This window comes from Rattus norvegicus, chromosome 15 (genome assembly GCF_036323735.1).
Source record: "Rattus norvegicus strain BN/NHsdMcwi chromosome 15, GRCr8, whole genome shotgun sequence".
Taxonomy (NCBI): domain Eukaryota; kingdom Metazoa; phylum Chordata; class Mammalia; order Rodentia; family Muridae; genus Rattus; species Rattus norvegicus.
Genome location: NC_086033.1, coordinates 61,406,701 through 61,432,407, shown reverse-complemented (window position 1 = coordinate 61,432,407; position 25,707 = coordinate 61,406,701). Strand labels below are relative to the sequence as shown.

Here is a 25,707-nt window from a genome sequence, read left to right as displayed (position 1 = left end):
ACCCCACATGGAGGGTGAGAGAACGGACTTCGGAGGTTGTCTTCTGACTGCTACATGCATGTGTGTACATGTGCTTGCTCTCTACATACATACATACATACATACATACATTACAGAAGGGTCCTGAAATCTAAATGCTTTATTTTTCTTCTACAAAAGTGTTCTGAAACAGAAATGATTCTGCCATTCAAGGCACATTTGACAACAGCAATGACAGTGATCTTTGACCTAAAGTTGGTAAATGGAAGGGGAATACAGACACCCAGTGAGAAGAGACTTGGGAATTCTTTTTCTTTTCCCCTCCATCTTTATTAACTTGAGTATTTCTTATTTACATTTCAAATGTTATTCCCTTTCCCAGTTTCCAGGCCAACATCCCCCTAACCCTTCCCCCTCCCCTTCTGTGTGTGTGTTCCCCTCCCCATCCTCCCTCTATTACAGCCCTCCCCGCAACAGTCCCATTTACTGGGGATCCAGCCTTGGCAGGACCCAGGGCTTCCCCTTCCACTGGTGATCTCACTAGGATATTCATTGCTACCTATGAGGTCAGAGTCCAGGGTCAGTCCGTGTATAGTCTTTAGGTAGTGGCTTAGTCCCTGGAAGCTCTGGTTGGTTGGCATTGTTGTTCATATGGGGTCTCAAGCCCCTTCACCTCTTTCAGTCCTTTCTCTGATTCCTTCAACGGGGGTCCTGTTCTCAATTCAATGGTTTGCTACTGGCATTCGCCTAAGTATTTGCTGTATTCTGGCTGTGTCTCTCAGGAGCGATCTACATCTGGTTCCTGTCGGTCTGCACTTCTTTGCTTCATCCATCTTATCTAGTTTGGTGGCTGTGCATGTGGGGCAGGCTCTGAATGGCTGTCCCTTCAGTCTCTGTTCTAAACTTTGCCTCTCTATTCCCTCCCAAGGGTATTCTTGCTCCCCTTTTAAAGAAGGAGCGAAGGATTTGCATTTTGGTCATCCGTCGAGTTTCATGTGTTCTGTGCATCTAGGGTAATTCAAGCATTTGGGCTAATAGCCACTTATCAATGAGTGCATACCATGTGTGTTTTTCTGTGATTGGGTTACCTTGCTCAGGAGATATTTTCCAGTTCCATCCATTTGCCTATGAATTTCATAAAGTCATTGTTTTTGATAGCTGAGTAATATTCCATTGTGTAGATGTACCACATTTTCTGTATCCATTCCTCTGTTGAAGGGCATCTGGGTTCTGGCTTCTGGCTATTATAAATAAGGCTGCTATGAACATAGTGGAGCATGTGTCTTTGTTATATGTTGGAGCATCTTTTGGGTATATGCCCAAGAGAAGTATAGCTGAGTCCTCAAGGAGTAAAATGTCCAATTTTCTGAGGAACCTCCAGACTGATTCCAGAATAGTTGTACCAGCTTGCAATCCCACCAACAATGGAGGAGTGTTCCTCTTTCTCCACATCCTCGCCAGCATTTGCTGTCACCTGAGTTTTTGATCTTAGCCATTCTCACTGGTATGAGGTGAAATCTCAGGGTTGTTTTGATTTGCATTTCCCTTATGACTAAAGATGTTGAACATTTCTTTAGGTGTTTCTCAGCTATTCGGCATTCCTCAGCTGTGAATGCTTTGTTTAGCTCTGAACCCCATTTTTAATAGGGTTATTTGTCTCCCTGCGGTCTAACTTCTTCAGTTCTTTGTATATTTTGGATATAAGCCCTCTATCAGTTGTAGGATTGGTAAAGATCTTTTCCCAATCTGTTGGTTGCTGTTTTGTCCTAACGACAGTGTCTTTTGCCTTACAGAAGCTTTGCAGTTTTATGAGATCCCATTTGCCTAGGGAACTCTTACAACCCTGCGATGGATTCATAGAGCAAAGTCAGCGGTGTCCCTGAGATACCGGCTCTCAACTCTCTAGCGTGCGTGCATTTCGGCTGCTTCAGAGGAGCTTACCTGACTGTGGAACAACAGTGCTGTGTAAAAACTAATGCTGACATCACTGCATCACTGCAAGGCAGGTTCCATTTGCTGAAATGCTCAGGACAGAAATACTTCAGATTTTAGATTTATTTCTTAAAGGGTTTTTTGCTTTTAAATAATATGTCTTGGGATTAAAGCAAAAACTAATAGAAATTCATATCTGTTTTAGACAACAGACACCCAGTTTGTAGATCATTTTATACAATATACAAATGCTTTAGGGTGCATACATTTAGAATTACTTTTATTTTTTAGGGTGTGTGTGTGTGTGTGTGTGTGTATACGTGCGCGTGTGCGCTCGAGTAGTGCCTACAGAGGACAGACAAGGGAGCCTAGTGCCCTGGGGCTGCAGTTCTAAGCACTGTGAGCAGCTGGGTAGCAGTGCTGGGGACCAACCACAGGCACAGAGGTTAAGAGCAACTAATCAAGGTTGGGCCCTAGAATTCTCTCCTTATGCCCGACACACAACTGCTCTGACTCTTCCTGCAGAGACAAACAAACACGTACCTCAAACAGGGCACTGCTAAACCAAAGGATCGCAAATTTAGTCTGGCTCAGTGAACTAACAATCCCCATCAGGTTCATGGGCACACTCTTACTAAAAAGTTCCTTCTTCCACCTGAAGAACATCACATACTAGCTCACATTTCTGAAAGCTACTGTAACCTGGGCATTTGTGCAGTTTGAACAAAGAAGTCTTTCTCTCTTAGCACAGGCTGACCTAACTTGAAGTCATACCTAATCTAGTCACTGATGCCTGCCATAAACCATTTAAGATACTTACTTCTTAAACGTTCTAAAGATGGGGAGAACTGTGAACCCCCTTTTATTCTTAATTTTCCATTCATACATGCTCTTAAAATTTTAAGTCTTGAGGACTCTGGTAGATATTTCTAGAATTACCTGCCCAGTTTCCACTGTAACCATTAATAAGCCAACCTATTTTTATTTAAGTAAAACTTCCTTAAAAGTTTGAGAAGATAGCTCGGTTGGTAAAGCCCAAGGACCTATGATCAGATCCTCAGGTACAAAGCTGGGCCCAGAAGCATGTGCTCATAACCCCAGAGCTCAGGAGACTGGGGGTATGTGGCGTGAACAAGGGGATCCCTGAAGTTTGCTGGCCAACTAATCTAGGCAGTCAACGAGCTCTAAGTTCAGTGGGAGACCATGTCTCAAAAAGTAAAATGAGGAAGACACTAGATGTTGACCTGGCCTTCACACACATGCACCCACACACCTACATACATTCCCCCAATTATCTTTTTGAACCTTTGTTAGTTTACTTAAATATTACTTTCAAGTACACAGAACATGCTTTTAAGATATGATCCTATCTCAGAGAAATATTTACACACTATATAAGAACCCAAACTGTGTTGGCTCACTAGTTCTCAGTATTGTAATACCACCAACCCACCTCAGAGGACTCTGTGTGTAAGAGAATTTATTAATTTTTCTCAAAGGACAATGCTCTAGCACTACTCCTAGGCAATCATAGCATTTACTGCCTTCCGAAGTAGCCATAAACCCTTTGAGCAAGAGCCACAAACTGATGGTAGAAGGGTTTTCCTCAGGACCTGAAGAGCTCTCTCCGGCAGTTATTCAGGATGAAGCCTTCTGAGCATTCTATGCAGTCCAATTCCTTTGCTGTTAGAGCAGCATCTCAAGACCGTGAGCAGACGCAGTAATCTTACCTATATTCAACCATGTGTAGGTCACAGGGCAATTTACAGGAAGCTGGTTTTCCCCACCTCTTCTAACTGCTTAATTCTAATATTTACTACTATTTACTAGGATGAGATTACGTCAGGGCAATGTATCCTATACAAGACCAAGCTAAGCTGTCATCATATTCTTCCCTTCTGCTGTATGTTCTGACTTACTACCAAAATCCTATCTCGTGACTCTTTTGAAGACCGCAACAACATTCCAGTGTACAACATGCATACTGGAAAAGAGCTGGTTATTCAGCAGAATGTGTGCTAAAATGTCAACAGTGACTATGTTCTATTCAGAAGATCTGGACGTTTAGATGGAAGCATGCTAAAACGTCATCAGTGGTAGCAGGGATTACCTTCTCAGCGCCTCTGTATACTTCTCTACCTTTGCTATGCTCCCCATGTATAAAGACCTCAATGATGACGGCAAGCAGCCTCGGTTGAGCACTATGTGCTCAGGGCTTTGCATATGCCAGCCTACTTAGCAGAACCATGAAAGATTCCTGTCTATATCCATTTATTTGCGTGCGTGCGTGTGCCTGTGCAAGGATATTAGATGTCTTCCTCTATCATTCTCTGCTTCCCTTCATGACATGGGGTCTCTTACTGAATGTAGAGTTCATCTTTGCAGCTAGTCTGACAAGACACCTTGCTCTAAGGATCCCTGGTGTTCATCTCCTGTGTGCTGAGAATCATAAGCAACGACCACACCCACCTGATTTAATGTAGGTTCTAGAAATCTGGGCCCTCAGTGCAGCAAGCTCTTTACCTACTAAATCCCATCTTCCTACCACTGGTGAATATAACACTGCCTCCCTCTGCTGTTTGAAAAAGGAAATGATCAAAGATTTCACCATTTAGTTCCCTAAAGAAACATAATTATGAAAAAAGCTCAATTTCTTTTTGTAAAACACAGCAGTTTACGGTTACATATACAAAATATATTGACCCCAGGGTCAGAGCACAGCTTCTTCTATCTGTAAGTCTCTCAGCCCTGTATCCAGCTGTGCAACTGAATCCAGGACCCACAAAGGCTTTGGCAACAATAACGCACAACCACAAGATACAATAATGCACAACCACAAGCTAATTCAGAACCAAGAGTGTAAGGAGCCCATAGCATCTGGGCAGCCCTAGCCACACAACATGCATTCTATGCCCTGCACATGCTCTCACAGCATGCTAACACGCTATAAGAGTACCGCCTGAAACCCCTGCACACACATTTTCATTAGCAAAGTCTCTGGACATTACTATACTCCTGTCACACCGCAACAGAGAAATATCAAACTATGCTATCCTGGGACTTTATTAAGTTGCTGCTTGAGTTGCCAAAATGAATTTCATAAAAATAAATAAGTCATTCAGTGAGTTCTGGCTTGGGATTAGGACAGAATCCCAACACTTTCTGAAGTAGCCCTAAAAATACTGGTCATTTTGTACTGTGTGCTTATGTGAAGCAGCGTTCTATGTGATGGCTACAAAAACAAAGGTCAACAGCTCTTAAAAAACCCAAGACGCTCTAGCACCAAGGAACCACCATGTTTAATTCATGCAAATCCCAATGACACCTACCTTAACTTTGGTTTTTAGTAAATGGCAAGGCTCTACATAGAACCAAAACACTGTTTAAAATAAAATTCTTTAAAACTTATTATCGGTGAACTCTTGAGTTATATATCTATATATGCCAAGAGCCACATAAAATTTTCTCAAGCAAAATGGTTTTAAAAGCCCTGCTTTAGAACCTTAGAATCTTAAGTTCCATTCAGAAGAAAGAAAAACTTAAGCATTACTCTTGGCTGGATGTCAGAATTCAAATATGTATCCTGGGTCAGCACTAACAACTAACAGAGATCACCGGCCTGAGGGTTGGGACAGTGTGTGCCCCATGCACAGTGACCAATTATTTACTATGGGGTACACTTGCGGAAACCATTTAAACACGTGAGACTTTTCTTCCTCCAGCCTTTAATCCCAGGAATTGGAGTCAGAGAGAGGCCAATCTCTGTGAGTTTGAGACCAGCCTGGTCTATGGAGGGAGTTCTAGGACAGCCAGGTCTACAGAGAAACCCCATCTCAAAAAAACAATAATAAAAACAAACTAAAACCAAAACATTTACTCTATCAACTCCCATTCAGATTCTTCCACAAGAATCACTGAGCACCATGTATATAGGGGGGAGAACTACCAAATTTAGCAAATAAATTAGTGAGTATATTTATGCTAAAAAATTATTCAGTCACCGGGTGTGGTGACACATGCCTTTAATCCCAGCACTCAGGAAGCAGTGGATCTCTGTGAGTTAGAGGCCAGCCTGGTCTACAGAGTGCGTCCAGGACAGCCAGGGCTTGCTACACAAGGGAAACCCCGTCTTAAAAACCCTAAAATAAAAGTCATTCATCATCTCTTTACAGAAATCAATTCTTTTTTTTTTTTTTTTTTTTTTTTTAGTTCTTTTTTTCGGAGCTGGGGACCAAACCCAGGGCCTTGCACTTCCTAGGCAAGCGCTCTACCACTGAGCTAAATCCCCAGCCCCCAGAATTCTTATTAAATTACTTCAAATGGATTTGCAGCAGGAAGGGCTGGGAAAACACCTAAGTGGTAAGCTTGCACAAGGGCCCAAGTTGAATACCTAGCAACAGGAGGCAAGATGGGAAAGTGGGTGGGGGGTTCAGGGACAGACTATAACAAAGGACAGTATCTGAATTTTGGTATTCAAAAGGCCAAGGTAGGGCTGGGGATTTAGCTCAGTGGTAGAGCGCTTACCTAGGAAGCGCAAGGCCCTGGGTTCGGTCCCCAGCTCCGAAAAAAAAGAACCAAAAAAAAAAAAAAGGCCAAGGTAGGAGAATATAGAGTTTGAGGTTGGCCTCTGACTTAAAGTGAAAGAGCTAAAAACTCTTAACAAAAAATACACCATTTCCTCACCTGCCTCTCATATAACTCCCCAGCCTGGGGACTGACTGCTCAAAATTCTATTATTAAATAAATTTAACCCTATGTAGATAGAGCAGCAACTGAATATGGTAATCCCTTCAGGAGGTTGGAATATGCTTGGCCCAGTGAGGGGCACTATTAGGAAGTGTGGCCTTGTTGGAGGAAGTGTGTCACTATAGGGTTGGGCTTGAGAGACCTTCCTCCTAGGTGCCTGGTAATAGTCTTCTGTTTGCCTTTGGAACAAGATGTAGAACCCTCAGCTCCTCAGGCTGGCATACATGCTGCTTGCTCCCCCACCTTGATGACAATGGACTAAACCTCAGAACCTATAAGCCAGCCCCAATTAAATGTTGTCCCTTATAAGAGTTGCTTTGGTCATGGTATCTCTTTATAGCAATGGAAACCCACCAGAGACTGGGTTATTGCTGTGATAGACCTGACCATGTTTTTGTTTAGAAGAATGTGGATTTTGGGACCTTGGACTTGGAAAGCCATGGAATGTTTTTAGTGGGGCTTGATGGGCCATCCTAGTAGGAATATGGAAGATTGTGCTGCTGAGGGTGATTTGAACTGCATAGGTCTGCTGGCTCAAGGGTTTCAGAAGAGAAGAATTTTAGTGTGTAGCCTAGACTGCTCTTGTGATATTTTGGTGAAGAATGTGGCTGCTTTCTGCCAATGTTTCAAGAGTATGCCTGAGGCTTAGGTGAAGAGATTTAGATTAATTGTTTTGACAAAGGGAATCTCAAAAACAGTCTGGTATAGATTCTGTTGTGTGGTTACTAAAGTTCACTCTTATGAAGAGCCTTGATGAATAGGGGCGAGCTTTAAAAGGAAAACTACAAAACATATGGTTAAAAGGAGTGTTGTGGGGGTTGGGGATTTAGCTCAGTGGTAGAGCGCTTGCCCAGCAAGCACAAGGCCCTGGGTTTGGTCCCCAGCTCCGAAAAAAAGAAAAAAAAAAAAAAAAAAAAAAAGGAGTGTCGTGGACTTGGTCTAATGCCACTAGCATTATGTTAATTTGGTCCCCAAAATTGCATGTCTGCACATGGAACCCTGTCCCCAGTTGTTTTAATTGGTAAATACAGTTACAGGTGGCTAACAACTGGGTAGGGAGACAGAGGTGGGACTTTTAGGATTCCCAGGCAAGAAACTCAGGAAGGAAAGGGACAGCAGCGGCCATTATGGGGAAGGAGAGGAGACATCACACCTGAGAGGTTCAGAGGATAGAGAGACAGCTGGGGAAGAGTAGGCCCCAAGGGGCATCCCTTTAGACTGGGTCTAAAGAAACATAGATGAAATATAGATTTTAGTAAGTAATAACTCAGAAATATCGGAGGGTGTGTGTGTGTGTCAGCCACTTGGAGGTTTAGAAGTGGCCCAGCCATTGAGCTGTTAAAGGCATATTAAAATATAAGGCCACGCATGCGCACACACACGCATGCATACATACATGCCTTTCATTAGAAAATCCAGAATATTGGGGCAGGTAGCAATGAGTGCCACCACCACCCAGGTAGATTTGATTTAAGTAGGATTAATTGGGTATTACTATGAAGGGGCACCAAAAAGTAGAATGGAGCTGTCCTATGTTCAAGAAGATCAACAGATTAAAAGAGTAGTGACTTTGGAGCAAGATCCCACCCAAGCTGAGGCTTGGCACTGTGAGAGACAGGGAAGGCTACTGGTGAAGGTGCAGCCTCAGTTGCAGTTGATGGCCCAGGCCAGAAGGGGTCATGCAAAGGTGAGGCTTGTTACCATGAAGGGAGCCTATGAGGGGCTATTGGTGAAGCCTGGGTGCAGAAGACCTGAGTGTACCGCGGGATGACCACCAAGAACAGCAGCAGCATGGAGTGGAGTCAATGAGAGCCTAGAGTGCTGCAGAGGGCAGAGCTGGAGATGGGACCCAAGCCCTTTGCAGGAGCCCAGAAGATGGAGTGTGGATTTCAAAAGTTGGTACAAGAAGCTGTAACGCTGAAGTTGCCTTGAAGACCCCAAGATGTTAAAGATGCCAGAGCCATGGGCTACCTGCTGAGGAAAACTGCTCACAGGGCGTGGAAACAAGGATGAAGAGTGGAGATCTGAGGACCGCTTTGGCATCGGACATGAAGATGCAGAGTTTACAGTTTGCCCAGTAGTTCCCTATCTTGCTTTGGTCCAGTATTTCCTCACTATGATATTTTCAAATGGTAACACATAGCCTGTGACGTTAGAGATATGCGATCTGCTTTTTGCTGATTGCTTTTGATTTTATAAGGGATTACAGTTCAGTGTTTGGATGAATCTCAGAAGAGACCTTGAACTTTCAACATTATTGAGACTGCTATAGACTATGAGAACTTTTGAAGTTGGACTAAATGTATTTTGCATCATACTATGGCTCATGTGTTTGAACAAGCCTATGGGGGCCGGGGAGTGGAAATGTGGTGGTCTGAAAATGCTTGGCCCAGGGAGTGGTACTATTAGGAGGTGTGGCCTTGGAGGAAGTGTGTCACTGTAGCTTTGTAGTGTGTGGCTTTGAGAGACCCTCCTCCTAGCTGCCTGTTTGCCTTTGGAACAAGATGTAGAACCCTCAGCACCTCCTGCACCATACCATGCCTGCCTGGGAGTGGCCATACTCCTGCCTGGATAATAATGAAGTGGACCTCAGGACCAGTAAGCCTGCCCAATTAACTGTTGTCCTTTATAAGAGCTGCCTTGGTCATGGTCTGTTCACAGCAATGGAAGCCTAACTTCTCAGACATCCGTCTTCTCACTCTCCATCATCCCACAGAGCGCTGTCAGCCAGGTAGCTGCCTCCTAAGTGACCAGTTTTGTTCCTGACAAGCCATACCTTTCTTAAAGGGCAATTTTAAGTCAATGAAAACTCTACTCCAACAGAGGAAGGTCATCATCCTAATTCCAGGAACAGAGAAGACTACACTGTAAAATGTCCACCTACACAATTCCTCTTTCATTAACTCATTTATAATATGCTTGTATTTATGATAAACCAGTTCAGTTATACAATTACATAGTTTTACATAAAGATCAAGATAACCTATATCTTTCATTTTGGGTTACACAAGTCACACGCTGTATTTGCACTGTATTTTCTTTTTCTTTTCTTTTTTTTGAGGGACGGTCTCACTCTAACCCATGCTGACCTGAAACTCACGCTGTAGCCCAGGCTTGCCTCAAACTCACAATAATTCTCACGCCAGCCTTCTGGGTGCTGGGATCCAGGAATGAGTCACTATATCTGACAGTCTTGATTTTTAATCTTCTTATATTCTCTACTAAGTTGTACTACTTCCTTTTCTTTTGCAATGACATTTAAAACTCTAAAAACTAATTCCATTGTATAGTCTTACTTTTGAAATATATAGGGGGGTTGGGGATTTAGCTCAGTGGTAGAGCACTTGCTTAGCAAGTGCAAGGCCCTGGATTCGGTCCTCAGCTCCAAAAAAAGAAATATATAGGAAACTAAATTATATAATCAACTATAATTCAAATATATCCAGCATTTCCTCTTATAAAATACTCCAGAGCTGGGCAGCAGTGGTGCGTGAGTTTAATCCCAGCACTTGGAATGCAGAGGCAGGCAGATCTCTGAGCTCAAGGCCACCCTGGTCTACACAAGGAGTTCCAGAACAGCAAAGGGAACACAGAGAAATCCTGTCTCAAACAAACAAAATAGCCTAAATTCAGTTTCACTAATAAAAAACAAAATGCAGATTTTTTTCCCTTACAGTCCTTATAAATTATGTAAGACAGAGCATTTGTATACCAAAACAGACCACACTAACAATTCCTGAGTATCAGATCTCATGAAGAGGCTGGTTAGAACTGGAGAGACGGACAGCTCAGTGGAAAAAGTATCAGGCAGCTCACAACCACTATTTTTTTTTTTTTTTTAAGATTTATTTATTTTATATGTGGGTACTCTATTGCTGTCTTTAGACACACCAGAAGAGGGCATCGGATCCCCATTACAGATGGTTTCACAACCCCTTTATTATAACTCCTGTTCCAAGGGGATCCAATGCCTCTGGCCTCCTTAGATGCCTGCACTCATGTGCACATATTCCGATACAAATACATGCATGATTTTAACAATAAAGTCTAAGGTATTTGCTCTGCATGGGTGAGGACATAAGCTTAGCTTCCCAGCACCCACAGAAAATGCAGCTGTCATTTGTTCTTAACCCCAGAGCTACACAGCACAAACAGGCAGATTCCAGGGGGTACACTGGCCTGCCAATCTAATAAGACAGGGAGATGCAGTACAGCTAAAGAAGCTACTACAAAAGACAAGGAGAAGAGCAATAGAGAAAGACAGACACCGAACTTCAACCTCAGCCTTTATACATAGATGCTCAAGGAAGTATCACATACACACAGTAACTAAATAGGCTGACTGATATATCTACATTAAATAGAAGCCTGTCTTAGTTAGGGTTTTACTGCTGTGAACAGACACCATAACCAAGGCAATTCTTATAGAGCCAACATTTAATCGGGGCTGGCTTACAGGTTCAGAGGTTCAGTCCATTATCATCAAGGTGGGAGCACGGCAGCATCTAACAAGGCAGATGTGGGGCTGGAGGAGCTGAGAGTTCTACATCTTCATCCGAAGATTACTAGAAGACTGGTTACCAGGCAGCTAGGAAGAGGGTTTCTCAAAGTCTACCCCCATAGTAACACACTTCCTCCAACAAGGCTACACATCTTAATAGTGCTACTCCATGGGCCAAGCATATTCAAACCACAACAACCCTGAGTTTGATTCCCTGGACCCCCGTGGTAGAAGAGAACCAGAACCAGAACCAGTTCCCACAAGATGTCCTATGACCTCTATCCACCCATCACAGCATTCCTGTACACACACACACACACACACACACACACACACACACACACACACACACAATTTAAATGTAATTCTAAAATTTACCAAAACAAAACCTTTCTTCTTACTTACTTATCCCTTTAACTTAATGGTGTTTCTTACAAAAAGCTACGTTGTGGGATGGAAACTCACAATGCTTGCCTAGCACAGAGAGCAGGGGCTGCAAGCCTTACACATGGCCGATTTCATCCTTCAGGATCTTTTTACAGACATTACTTGTTTAATATTACATCTTTCCTGCTTGCTTACCTTTGTTGAGAGTACTTTAAATGTACTCTGTTCTGGTATTATAGGGTGAAGCAACCTCAGTTTCAAACTGCAGTCTTCTCCAGAAGGAATTTTCACCACAGCAGACAACTAATGAAAACAAAGTTAGTATCATACTTTGCAGATGTATATAAAAGGCTAAGTATTTACTATAACTACACATTTCAGCAATGTTGAAGATGAAGTATTTTACAAAGAAATACAGATGTGTGTGTGTGTGTGTGTGTGTGTGTGTGTGTGTGTGTACTGACAGGTTGTAGGAGTCTGCTTTCTCACTCCATCATGTGGAACCCCAGGATGAAAGTTAGACTGTCAGGCTTGGGGACTGGGGCCTTTACCCTCCATGCCATTTCACCAGCTCTACAATGTCAGATTTAAGCACTTTTCAAAAGAGTGTTTTCTTTTCTTCACATGGCATCTCTCATTTGAATTCTCATATATAGAACCGAATGGTAGAAAAGAATGTTGCATAGTATTAATTACAGATTCACACTATAACATTCAAACCAAGAAGACATAACACACAGAACAAAGTAATAGAGCATACAGCTTTTTTATATGCCTACCCGTATGTAAACTATGTTAATTCTACCACAATAGTGCTTGTAAATAACTATAACGAGGAAGGAAAAAGCTATTAAATCATACTCATTTAATATGGTTAATAAATTTGAAGGCATGTATAAACCCCACACGAGTAAACTGTTTTTGTGTGTGGTGTTGGTGGATAGGTGGTGGTAGTAAACGAAACCTGTTTTAAAGTAACAAGTAGCAGTAAGTTAAATCAAAGCATTGATCTTACTGTCAGCATAATTTTGCTTTGCACTGCAAATACATCAGAGGATGTAAGGCAGCAATGGTAGCTTGGGCCCACCATGCACAGTGACGGGTACCCCAGAATCAGAGATAGGAGGATTGCAACGGGCTTGAGGCCAGCCATGGATGGCTACACAGCAAGACCTCTAGAGACAGCCTGTCTCAAACATTTTCTTAGTCCAAATTTTCAAAAACTTCAAATGAAAAGCAATACTTCTAACACATTTAGTATTTTCCATTTTAGCTCAAGAAGAAATGAAATACATCTAATAAAATGGTATAAACTGTTCATATACTAAATTACAAATTAACTTCTATAATTATACTAATTTAACTTCTATATAAGATTCAAAGACTAAGTACCTCTTTTTCTGAAAAATCCACACGTACATCATTCTTCTGAACATTCTTGATCATAAGTGTAATGATTACATGAGATTCTGTTTGATACCAGTCATACCTATTTAAAGAAATATCTTAATATAATTTCTGATTTTCTTAAAGTTGTCAAATTAATAGTCTGATAAGAACAAGAGCTCCACCTTTAGGAAGCAAATGATAGAGCAGCTATAAACAACTACTTCCTATCAGTAGGTAGACAACGTCAAACCTTTCCAGACCCAACGCCCTAGTTCCTGATGCTGCTGTGCTAATACAGATGAAAATTTAACAGCTACCAGTTATGTGCCGCACCAACACCTTCATCTTTTAACTTTTTAAAGCACAGATTGTGAGTGCTAGCTTAGAAAGATGAAGCAGTTAGCTTCCGAACCAACTGGCAGCAATGACACAGTGGGCATGGGTCAATCTGCGTCAGTCCTCTTAGGAACACTGCACAGATCGCCCACAGTGCCTGCCGACACACTGTGCACCATATTAAAGGAGTAATTCAAGTTCTGAGGGAAGACCAGTGTGTCTAAAGAGATGTCCTCTCACAAGGAAAGCACTGAAAATGTAGGTGTTCTCCCTTCCAAACTACACTAGACTAAAATCTCCAGAGGGCAAAGCTGTCTATCCAGCACTAATCTATTTCTAAGAAGGGCAAGTGCCTACTTTACACTCAACCTAATAAACTGTTTTGAACTGTCACTCACTGGATTCGATTAAAATAAAAGCATCTTGATTAAAGAAATGCACTTCAACAGTCCCAGCACATGCCTTCACAACTGGTGAGACTCCGAAGTCCTACACCAAAGCGACTTGTGTTTTGCTACATTTTAAAAACACAAGCTGTTTCCGTGGCTAGAGAATAGTTTGCATGTTGTGTGCATGTGCATGTGTCCTAGTGAGTGTATGTGTTGGCCAGTGGATGGGAGTCTTCCGTAACTGAGTTTATCACTCAACTGGAGGTTTTAACATGGCTAGACAAGCTGGCTGGCCTCTCAGCGAGCTCCAGAGAGCCATCTTTCTCTCTCACCCAGCACCACCATTACAGATGTGTGCTGCCATGGCCATTTTTTGTTTGCTTGCTTTTGTTACTTTGTATTTATGGGAATGATAGGAATCCGAGATCCTCACACTTGCAGGGCAAGCACTGAATTCATGGACTGAGCCACAGTCAAAGCCTAGCTATTCATCCATTAAGTGATTGCAATACTGGCTTTGAACTCGGGTAGAACATTCCTAAGTAAAACTGAGCCACATGTAAGAAGCAGGACAAAGGCTGAGGGTATAGTTCCCCTACACCGCACTTACCTAGGATGCATGAGGACTTTGCTGGTTCAGTCCTCAGCACCTCTTTCTCATGCATGCAAACGTCTCCCCCCCCACACACACACACAGGAGACATGCATACATGCATGCATACACACATGCACACACACACACCAGCATGGCCAATCTCAATTGTGTGTAGCCTGCTACTTCCTTACAGGGATAGCAGTAACTTAGTTGGAAGCAGCTCTCCTTAATATACACAAAGGCGACAGAACACGGAACCAAGCCAAGCAAGTTTAGAGATGACAGTTATTTCAATTCATTAAAATGTTAATACTAATTAGTAGACAGGCTTAAAGTTAAATTTTTCATGAGGACTGTAACACAATTTTTAAATTAAAAAACACTTAAAATCACAGTTAAGGATCTGCCTTCTGTGAAATCAAAATTCTCTCCTCTTTAAGCACATTTACCACCAGCTGCTTTATAAGAAAAGAAACACTTACTTGATTTTTGACTGGGTCCTCTGAGATGCAGACTGGTTTTGGCAATTTGAAAGAGAAAAATTTTTACATGTTAGTTTAGCAGCTATATTTTAAAAATTCACATATTTTGATTAATTGAGCATTGTAGTTCTATCACATGGAAGAAATTGTGTAATTTTCATGATTGGCAGGCTGCTTTTCCAAGCAGCAGAAGGTGCCACACCAGCCTTACACAGTGAGGCAATACAACACAACACAACCCTTCTCATATGACAGGGAGAGCCGACTGTGTGGTACGTCCAGCTGAAAGACAGACTCGAACACTGATCAGGTTAACACTCTGAGGACGGTTTTCAGTAGGTGTGGCAGCAGCACACACCTGTAATGCAAGGTAGAGGCAGGAAGAACAGGAGTGAAAGGTCATCCTCAGTGACAAGACCAGCCCAGGCTACAGGAGACCGTGTAAGAAAGAAAAGTCATTAAGACAGTATGACCTGAGGCTTAATTACGATTACCAAACATTTCTCTCGAAACTGGAAAGGCTCATCCCAGCGTTGGCTTCCGAAGGCCATTTTACCACATCCAAGGCATCTCTGCATCCCTAACCATGAGGAAATGAAAGTCCTGGGATAACAAGGGCGAGCTTCAGGGGCTGGGGATTTAGCTCAGTGGTAGAGCGCTTGCCTAGGAAGCGCAAGGCCCTGGGTTCGGTCCCCAGCCCTGAAAAAAAGAACCAAAAAAAAAAAAAAAAAAACAAGGGCGAGCTTCCACACCCAGCCAACAAAATGGGTCTACACAAACCATACCCTGAAACCGCGTGCTCACTGATAAGGCTCTGTACAGGGAAGAAGATGCCCCAGTATAGGTGGCCTCTAACTTGTCCCTGATGAAAAGAGAAGCAACCAGAGGCAAAACTACTTCTAGAGGAACAAAGCCAACCTGGAATTCCTCTCCAGTGTCAGCTCACGGGAAACAGGCGTAGATTCTGACTACAACAAGTACAATTAACCTGGCACCGGGCAAAACTAGCCTGTGTCAGGGCTGGAGAGAGGGATGCTCTCCAGAAGGTCCAGGGGTGATGTATGGCACCCACACCTAGCTCACAGCCTAGGAACTCCAGTTCTAGGGGATCCAGGGACCACTCGACGTCATGATGCACACATGTACATTTAGGAAAAACACTCAGGCACATTAAAAGAAGATAGACAGACGGATGAATGGAGGGATGGACAGACAGATGAACAGACGGATGGACAGACCAACTGACCAAAATAAAGGGTATATACCACTAAAGCTATATATGCTTTATTCCTGGACAAATGTGGTTTTGTTAGCCAAATGCCATTCTGTTGTTTGCAAGCCCTTATAGTTTAGATACTAAGGATCCCCTGATGGTACCATTCTGGGAGTCAGGACCTGTCTGGAAGAAAGGTCACTGGGGAATCGAATGCCTTTGAAAGTTATACTGGGTGTCCTATCTGCCCACCCTTTCGGTTTCCTGGTCACCCTGATGTAAACTGCTATGCTTTGACTGATCTCCCTAAGCAGATGAGCCAAGATAAACCTTTCTTCCCTTAAACTGCTTTTCTTAGTTCACAGTACTTGCGAAAGCCTGGCCCATACTTAAATCTAGATTCAATTCCAATAGTCTATGGCCTGAATAAAAACTATTAACAGGTAAATTAGGAAGTCAGCCTGTACACCCTCTTCACTTAGTTCCTCACTTACCACACATTGCCTAGGCATGAAGGGCAAGTACAAACATACAGAGGTGGTTAACAGGGCTTCAATTCTGGAAGCTGTTGTAAACTTTACCTATATACATGCATTGACTAATACTCCCAAGACATTTGTCTGAAGCAGAATAGCTCTGTTAGATGCAGTTTTTCCAAATGGTATTTCTCTGTGTAGCCCTGGCTGTCCCGAAACTCACTCTGTAGACCAGGCTGGCCTAGAACTCAGAGACTGTCTGCCTCTGCCTCCGATGCTAGAATTACAGGCCCTGCTGAAAATCCTTCTTAAAAGAGGAATAAGCATCTCAAAAAGGTAATTATCCATAAAATAAGTCAGGACTACACACATTTCTCAACTTATGTCATTTTCCTTATTGACTATGTATGTCACAACTACTAGTAAAACACTATGCCACAATTTAAGCCTCATATATGAAAGTCCAAACTGATGAAAACCAAACTGACCCAGGGGCTGGAGAGATGGCTCAGCAGTTATCCACACTGGCTGCTTTTCCAGAGGACCCAGGTTCAATTCCTAACACTCACATGACAGCTCAAAACCATATGCCAACTCCAGTCCCAGGGAAGGGATGACCTCTTCTGACTTCCACAGGTACCACACACATATAAGGTACACAGATAAAACACTAATACACATAAAAGAAATTTCAAAAAACTAAAATTGAATATTTTAAGTTACTTTGCCTTATAATTTCATCGTTTTTTTTCTTAAAGATTTTCTATTTCTCTCTCTCTCTCTCTCTCTCTCTCTCTCTCTCTCTCTCTGTGGTGTGTGTGTGTATGTATGTATGTATGTATGTATGTATGTATGTATGTATGTATGTATGTGTGCCTGCATAAGTGTCTGCTCACCACATGAGAACAGGCATCCTAGGGGACCAGAAGGTATCAGATACCCTGAAACTACTAGAGTTACATGTGGTTCAAGCCACTTGATGCAGATACTGAGAACCAAGCTTGAGTCCTCAGGAAGAGCAGCAAGTGCTTTTAAGTACTGAACCAGCTCTACAGCCTTGGCACTGTAATCTGTAATGACATTTTGAACATGAGAACCCTTAACTGTTAACAAACATTAAGAATGAACCAAATGGGGCTAGAGACGGCTCAGCGGTGAAATGCATTGGCTATTCTTCCAGAAGTTCTGAGTTCAAACCTCAGCAACCATATGATGGCTCACAACCATCTTTAATGGGGTCTGATCCTTCCTTCTGGCATACAGCTGCATATACAAACTGCAAAACTCATATACAAAAATAAATCTTTAAAATAAAAAAAAAAAAAAAGGACCAAACAGAAGCCTTTCCAACTATCCTTAAGTCTACTGGAAAAAAACTCCACATGATGACAATTATTTAACCTGAGGGCTGTTGATATTGGTAAAGAAAAGATAGGAAATAACCATCCTGATGACACAAAATCCCAGTCAGCTTGGATTATATACTAAACTCATTAAGACAGTTCAATACTTTCCATGATTATAAACTTGTAGCTTTTATTTCAACAAAATGAGTTATTTCAGATAACTAATATTTAAATGAAATTGTTTAATATCTTTGAGAGCTTATCCCAAGCCCTAGCTTAAATATGAATTTGATTAGTTAAATTTAACATGACTAAGTAAACCGTGAGGGATGAGAGGACTTACCACTTCAGGTTCTGATCCTATAAAACAAAGAAGAACGCATGTTCAGATACTAGTATGTTTACAGGCAAAGCCACATACATGATTTCTACGGCAAACATATCAACCAAAAAGCTAATCTTTTATGTATTTCAAATGAAGCAAACTCTTTCCACTTTGCATCCAGGAGTCAGTTTTTGGTTCCTTGGTTAACTTTAACTGGTAATAACATATTACTATTGGCAAAGCAAAACCATCAAATTTTCCTTCTGACATTAAGACTGAAAACAAGGGTCAGAAGAAAACAGTCTCCTCCTGAGCTGGGGTGTAACTTTGTAGCAGAGCAACCATTTGCCCAGCATGCACAAGGTCCTGGGTTTGATTCCCAGAACCAAGAAAGCAAGATTAAAGAGGACTGTGGAAGCCTACCTAACATACTTACCATTCTGAATCTCTTGGCATCTTTTAATCCAGATGTCAAAATTTGTATCTGTACCTAGAACAAAGAAAAACCTATATAAAATCCCCACTGTGCAAAATGTAGCATATTAATTCAACAAATATTACTGGCCAGCTACTATGCCCCAAGTAGTCCAGGCACTGGGAACCGAGCAGTCAATAAAATAGATATTGCCTACGCAAACAGAAATTACAGCAACCATACTGTTAACACTCTAGTGTAACAACGGGTTTACCATTGACCTGCTCACCTTAGAAAACTACTACGCTAAACAGTTTAAGTACAGCCGACTCCCTGATCTTAAAGGAACGCTCCCTCATACGGCAAAAGCAGACTTGAGTCACATTCCCAGTTCTCACCCCTTCATCTTGCTCTACAACACAGCCACCAACTGTCTACTCTTTTCTGTGACTTTGTCCATCTTCATACTTATACTTTGTGAAAATGTCCCATCTCCAAGCTATATGGTATCCAAGAAAATGAGTATGTATGGTGAGGGGCATATTTATTGACAGCAAGCTGAATGAATCAACAAATTTTTTACCTCTGAAGATTAATATCTAACTAGTTACTATGCCTAGTAAAAGGTGTTAACTATTAAGTAATCAAAAGTTTATTAAATAATCTAAAAATAGTTTTTAAAATTTCCTGATTTATAAAATTAAGTATTCATGCCTTATCAAAATATTAGGCACAGATACAATGTTTTCTTCTGGGGAATTACTGTATTAAAACACTAGTCTTAAATACCCTATTATTCCCCAAACCAATAAAAGTCTCTTACTATACAAGAGGGAAGAAGGAACAAAAGCAAAGAATACAAAATATGGAATGCTTCACATCACAGAATTAGAAAACTAGATGCTTTAAATTGGCAGAGCAATGCTCTGACTTCTTAAATGAACAGCTAAATTCATGTTCCCAGACATGGGTAAACAAATTTAAGCATTACTGTTGCCAGGAAATTTACCCTTATTAAGTCATTGCTTCTATTTGCATATTGGGGCCTATGTGGTTTGAATATGCTTGGCCCAGGGAGCAGTACTATTAGCAGGTGTGGTCTTGTTGGAGTGGATATGATATCCTCCTCCTAGCCACACAGGAATCAGCCTTCTCCTGTTTGCCTTTGGAAGATGAGAACTCTCGGCTCCTCCTGTGCCTGCCTTAATGATACTGGACTGGACCTCTGAACCTATATGCCAACCCCAATTAAGTGTTGTCCCTTATAAGAGGTGCCTTGGTCATGGTGTCTCTTCTACAGAAGTGGAAACACTAAGACAGATGCTGGTACCAGGGACTGGGGTATTGCTGTGATAGGCCTGACCAGGCTTTTGTTTGGAGGAATGTGGATTTGGGGACTTTGGAAAGCAGTGGAATCTTTGAGCGGGCCTTAATGGGCCATCATGGTAGGGATATGGAAGTTGGTGCTGCTTGGGATGATCTGAACTGTGCAGACCTGGCCCGAGAGGTTCCAGTGGAGGAGAATTTCAGGATATGGCCTAGAGACTGTATTTGTGGTATTCTGGTGATGAATGCAGCTGCTTTTTGTCCGTGTCTGAAGATCACTTGAGGCTAAGGTAAAAAGACTTATACGACACAACACAGACTTGTTCTCTAATTTAGTCTGATGAACAACATAGTAATCAAGCATAGAAAGCTCCAAAAGGAAAAGTGCACAATGTGTGGTTAACAAATCATGGGGCAGCAGAAAGTAGAAAGGAGCTGAATCCTGGTTCAAGGAGTGAACAGATTAAGAGAGCGGTGACCTCAGGAAGATGCCAGTTTAGCTTACTTTTTGGGTTTGCTGTTGATCAAGGAATAGTTTTATCTAGGTGTTATTATCTGCTTATTACTTTCATTTGGACTTTGAAGCTGAAATGAACTACAATCCAGAAATAGAGGGCACAAGGTTTTGATCCGGATGAACAGTGACCACGAAAATCTTAGGCCCAGGCACGGCAGCACATGTCTTCAATCCCAGGAGACAGAGAAGCAGACTCTGAATTCAAGGCCAGCCTGGTACAGAGCAAATTCCAGGTAAAGAAAAGCTGAAGTCCAGGCACGGTGGTACATGCCTTTACTCCCAGCACTCAGGAGAGCCATGCAGATCTGAGTTCAAGGTCAATCTACAGAGCAAGCTCCAGGACAGCCCAGCTTAGGCAGAGGAGAAGTTGGAAAACAGGAAGCTGGTGATGATGTAATAGAACTAGGGGCCATGTTCCAGCCCCAGCAAGCAGCAAAACTCTGCAGCTTCAGCCATGTGGCACTGGCTTTAGAGTCAAGGATAGAAGGGACTACTGGGACAATTGATGCTGGTTAACTGGAGCTAAGAAATTAGTGGTGATTAAGAAGAGACCAGCACCACTGAGGTGAAATCTTCTACAAGTGTTTTCTGAGAACACAAAGGAGCTGTGTTCCAGATAGTCCAGGCTGTACCTTGTGCTGCAGCTGACTTGGTAATGTGTAAGAGTCAGCCAGGTGATACTGGTTTTGAAGGCATGAAGGGGTCATGAAGAGCAGCTGAGGCTTGGCACAGTGAGAGGCCAGAGAAGGCCACTGGTAAAGGTGTCACCTCAGCTGCAGTTGACAGCCCAAGCTCAGAGGGATCATGCAGCATGAAGGGAGCCTAGGAGAGACTATTGGTGAGGTCTGGTTGCAGCAGAAGACCCCAGGGTATTGGAGATGCCGGTACCACGGGATGACCACCAAGAACAGCAGCAGCGTGGAGTGGATGAACCTGAGCCTGGAGTGCTACAGAGGGCAGAGCTGGAGATGGGAGCCAAATCCTATTGAGAAGACCAGAAGATGGAGTGTGGATCCCAGATACAGGAACAAGAAGCTGTAATGTTGAAGTTGCCTTGGAGACCCTAAGATGTTTGAGGCACCAGAGCCATGGGCTAGCTGCTGAGGAAAGCTGCTCACAGGGAGAGGAACCAGCCCAGGAGAAAGAAGTTTGTTGCAATCAATAGAGATGAAGGGAGTTGGAGGTCTGAAGAGCACTTTAACATCAGACATGGAGACACAGAGTTTAGAGTTTACTCGGCTGGTTTAGTCTTGCATTAGTAGAGTTAATTCCTCACTTTGAACAGTAATATATCCTGGATGATGTTGGAGGATAAGTGTTTGGATGAATCTCAGAATAGACTTTGGACTTTTAACATTGTTAAGACTGCAATAGACTACAGGGACTTTTGAAGTTGGACTAAAAGTATTTTGCATTATGCTATGTTTAGGTATGGTCCCTATAGATTCATTGTTTGAACACTGGCAAAAGGCCCCTCCCCCCAAGAAGCAGAGTTATTTCCAGTTAAAGAGTCACTGTGGTAAGCTCCACCAAAGGAAAAGATAAACTAATCCAATTAGGGTTATGAAGTTTCCTATCATTTTCTACTTACTTATAAAATCTACCTTGTAGTTTTCTAGCTCTATGCGACTAGATCTTGGCATTATGATAATGTTTCATACACACTTCTTGAAAACATGACAATTTAGAGAAAGCATAATACTTTCAAAATTATTTTTTCCTGAGGCTATAACTGGATATGTCTGCAGGAACCCCTGGGTTTGTTACCCAGCACCATACAAACTCAGTATACTGATGTCTACCAGTTAACCTAGCACTCCAGGGCTAGAGCAGGAAGGTCACGAGGTCAGGGCCACCCTCAGCTCCATAATGAGTTAAATACACAAATGTCTCAAAAACAGGAAGTTCTCATTTTCTTCTGTATCTCACAACGTTCTAAAAGTTAATAATTTACTTCTCATAAAAAGACACTGGGGTAAAATCCCTTTCAGCAATCTGAGTAACTTAAAATGAACAGACATTTAAATCGTTTTATTATTTTATGTGTGCTGGTATCTGCCTGCACGTATGTGTGCACACCTTGTTTGCGTCTGCTGCCCTCACAGACCAGCAGAGGTTGTGGGGGCCCCTGGAACTGGGGCTACCCAGTAATGTGAGCTGCCATGTGGATGCTGGGAATCAAATCTGGGTCCTCAGAGACCAGCCAGAGCTCTTAACCTCTGAGCCATCGCTCTAGCCCCACTAACATATTTTTGAACATGAAAGCGAATTAAATTTTCACTTTTCCAGTAGAAGAAAACACCGCCACACTCTGGAGAGACAACTCAGTTGGTAAAGTGTTTCTCCTACCCTTTACCAACTAAGGACCACCATGTGACTCGTAGCACTCATGTAAAAAGTCAGGTGTGCCGTGAGCTTTAATCCTAGCACTGGGGACCCAAAGATATGAAGATGCCTGAAGCCTGCTGCCAGGTCAGCCTAGCCTAATCTAGCAAGCCCAGGTGCCCGCTCAAGAAAACAAAGACAGTTCCTAAGTAATGCCCTGAGATTACCCCTGGCTGCCATTACCCTGGCTGCCGCATGCACTCAACAAATATTCCTACAGAAGAACACATGGGGATGGGGTTATATATGGAGATATGGAGATTAATTAGTTGGGAAAACACACTGAATGAATGAATACATATAGTTTTTGGCTTTTTCTTTCCTTCCACTTTCTTCTTTCTTTTCTCTCTCATGTGTGTGTGTGTGTGTGTGTGTGTGTGATGCCAGAATGAATGAATACATATAGTTTTTGGCTTTTTCTTTCCTTCCACTTTCTTCTTTCTTTTCTCTCTCTCTCTCGTGTGTGTGTGTGTGTGTGTGTGTGTGTGTGTGTGTGTGTGTGTGTGTGTGTGTGTGATGCCAGAACACGGATGTGCATGTTTGTAGGTCTGAGTTGACAGCAATCTTTCTCAACTGGTCTTCTACCTGTTCTTTAGGGCAAGCGCTGGCTCACTCGCTCGAGAGTTCTCTCTCGCAAGCGAGTTCTCTCGTCTCTTGCCTGCCTCTCCCTCTCCCTCCCTCCCTCCCTTCCTCTCTCTCTATCTCTCTCTCTAACACAGAGCTTGGCTACTCTGGACAGTCAACTTGCTTCAGAAACCCTCTGCCCCAGCCAGTCCAGGCTGGAATTAGAAGCGAGGTACCACCCTGACCTGGAACTCAAAAGTTCTGGGGTCCAAACTCTTGTCCTCTCTTGCTTGACAGTAAGTGCATAAGCAGCTAACCCATTCCCCAGATCCTAATTTTGGGTCTAATTTTCTAGTAGGAAAGTTTATCTGTACTTTAAATACTTTAAAAAAAAAAGTCATATTTAATCAAACCTTAAGTGAATTCAAATCCTAAAATCATCACAAAATAATTTTAAAAGAAAGGCGATATTGGGTTTTTGGGAAAATGAGATTTCAGCAAAACCTAACTAGGGTATTTAAGACCCAGAAAGGATATTCGTTATGAAAATGTAACTCTAATACTTACCATCTAATTTCTGTCCTTCTGCAAATGTTTCTAAAGCAGAAGCATAGTCTTTTTCATAGTATTCACATATTCTGTGCGAGAGCATTACAAACAAATTAATATACACGGTAAACCATAGAAAATACCTTCTTTCTAAATAAAATATTTGACTTTCATATATTGAAAGAGAATTTACTTTAATTCTATGCTAATAAATCAGAGGTTTTTTTTTAAGATACTATAATATTCAGTGTAATGGTCATTAAAACTCAATTTTAATACTCATTTCAGAAGAATCTGATTTTAACTGTATAATATATCCAAATATCCATATGTTCTAAGCCACAACAATTATGCAAAAGAATGAGGTTCTCAGTTAAATAAGTCATGCTTATCAGTGGTAATCAACAGTGCCTAACAAAGACACACAAAGTAGACTTTGTTTTGCTGATTATTAAACACAGCTCACCAGCTTCGCTGAGAGAGCATCCGTCGGCTCCATCCATACTTTACAGATATTTCCATCACCCCTGCTTTAGAAATCATACATCTGTCATCCCTTACTTCAGTTAACATATGCTAGTATTAGCATAAGTTAGTATTGTAAGATTACAACATGTATAAATATTACAAATTTACTCAACCAATTAGCACCTACTGGCTATAGTCCAAACTCAGCACATTACATACCCTTTCCTCAGAAGAGCAGTAGAATTATTTGGATTGAGTTCAAGAGACTTCTTTACATCGGCAATACCATCTATATATAAAAAGGTAAGATTGTTTAATCAGATATTTGCAGGTCCAGCACATACTACACACAAAATTTGAATCAAGGGCAGCACAGTGGTTCAGCTGTCACACTTAACAACCTCAATTCAATGCCCAGACTCCCCTGTTATTCAAAATGTTTCTCTCAGAGAAACCATGTTAAAGACCCTCAAAGACAGCGGTGGGGAGAAGACTTGGCCATGAAAAAGACCTTCATCTGCAAGCACAGAGACCTAAGTCAGTCCCCAGCACCCATGTAAGAACCCGGCTGTGCTGACTTACAACCCCCGGGCTCACTGGCCGGCAGTCTCACCTAACTGGTGAGCTCTAGGCCAATGAGACATCCTGTCTTTCAAAGAGGTGGGCGGCATTCCTGAGTGCCCCTGAGCCTGTCCTCTGGCTTCCACACACATGCGCAAGTGTGTGCAAAGGCACTCATGCACACACTCCATTTGAACCTTCTGACTCGGGAAAATGTTATAAGTAAACTACAAAATGACAAAACGGTTTGTAAGAAAGGGTAGTTACCACAGTATTTCCCGAGGAGAATGTGACAATAAGCTCTCTGACAGTAATACTGTGCGTCATCTGGATTCTGTTCCAAAGCCTTCGTCAGCTCCTAGGAATACAAACGTGGAATGTCAGCAAAAACTAATACTTAGGAAACACACTTAAGTTCTTCGTCTGTTGTAAAAGCTTGAAAATGGCAATTATTATCTCATTTACTCCCCAAAGCTCAGCTGAGATACACAGACCAGAATATTCCTTCTCATTTGGAGAAGGCTGAATTTGAGGTACCTAAAGCTAGCTGGATGGTGGCACACGCCTTTAGTCCCAGCACCTAGGAGACAGAGGCAGGCAGACCCCAAGTTAGAGGCCAGCCTGGTCTACAAAATGAGTTCTAGGACAGCCAAGGCTGTTAGAGAAACCCTGTCTTGAAAAACCAAACCAAACCAAACCAACAAAATATAAAATATCTAACATCTATAGCTCATAGAGGTCAACAAAATAAGTGAATGCATAACTACCCAGCCTTCCCTGTCGACTCCAGAAAACCGAAACACACTGCAACATTCTGCTCAAAGCC

At 42.2% G+C, this 25,707-nt stretch overlaps 1 protein-coding gene and 1 long non-coding RNA gene across 2 annotated transcripts in view; one reads left to right on the top strand and one right to left on the bottom strand.

Moving 5' to 3' along the window:
- Nucleotides 1-25,707, bottom strand: part of Sugt1 (SGT1 homolog, MIS12 kinetochore complex assembly cochaperone) — a 40,826-nt gene that overhangs the window by 8,896 nt on the left and 6,223 nt on the right. The window contains exons 3-10 of the mRNA NM_001013051.1: nucleotides 25,149-25,239; nucleotides 24,540-24,609; nucleotides 23,871-23,941; nucleotides 18,533-18,586; nucleotides 18,115-18,131; nucleotides 14,737-14,768; nucleotides 12,938-13,034; nucleotides 11,741-11,848 (exon numbers count right to left, since the gene is read on the bottom strand). Of these exons, the coding sequence (NP_001013069.1) occupies nucleotides 11,741-11,848; nucleotides 12,938-13,034; nucleotides 14,737-14,768; nucleotides 18,115-18,131; nucleotides 18,533-18,586; nucleotides 23,871-23,941; nucleotides 24,540-24,609; nucleotides 25,149-25,239 (540 nt within the window). The remainder of the gene's footprint in view (nucleotides 1-11,740; nucleotides 11,849-12,937; nucleotides 13,035-14,736; nucleotides 14,769-18,114; nucleotides 18,132-18,532; nucleotides 18,587-23,870; nucleotides 23,942-24,539; nucleotides 24,610-25,148; nucleotides 25,240-25,707) is intronic.
- On the top strand, nucleotides 1,646-10,568 carry LOC134481994 (uncharacterized). Its single transcript, XR_010057965.1, has 2 exons — nucleotides 1,646-6,397; nucleotides 6,509-10,568. It is a non-coding gene; the product is annotated as an uncharacterized LOC134481994 (long non-coding RNA).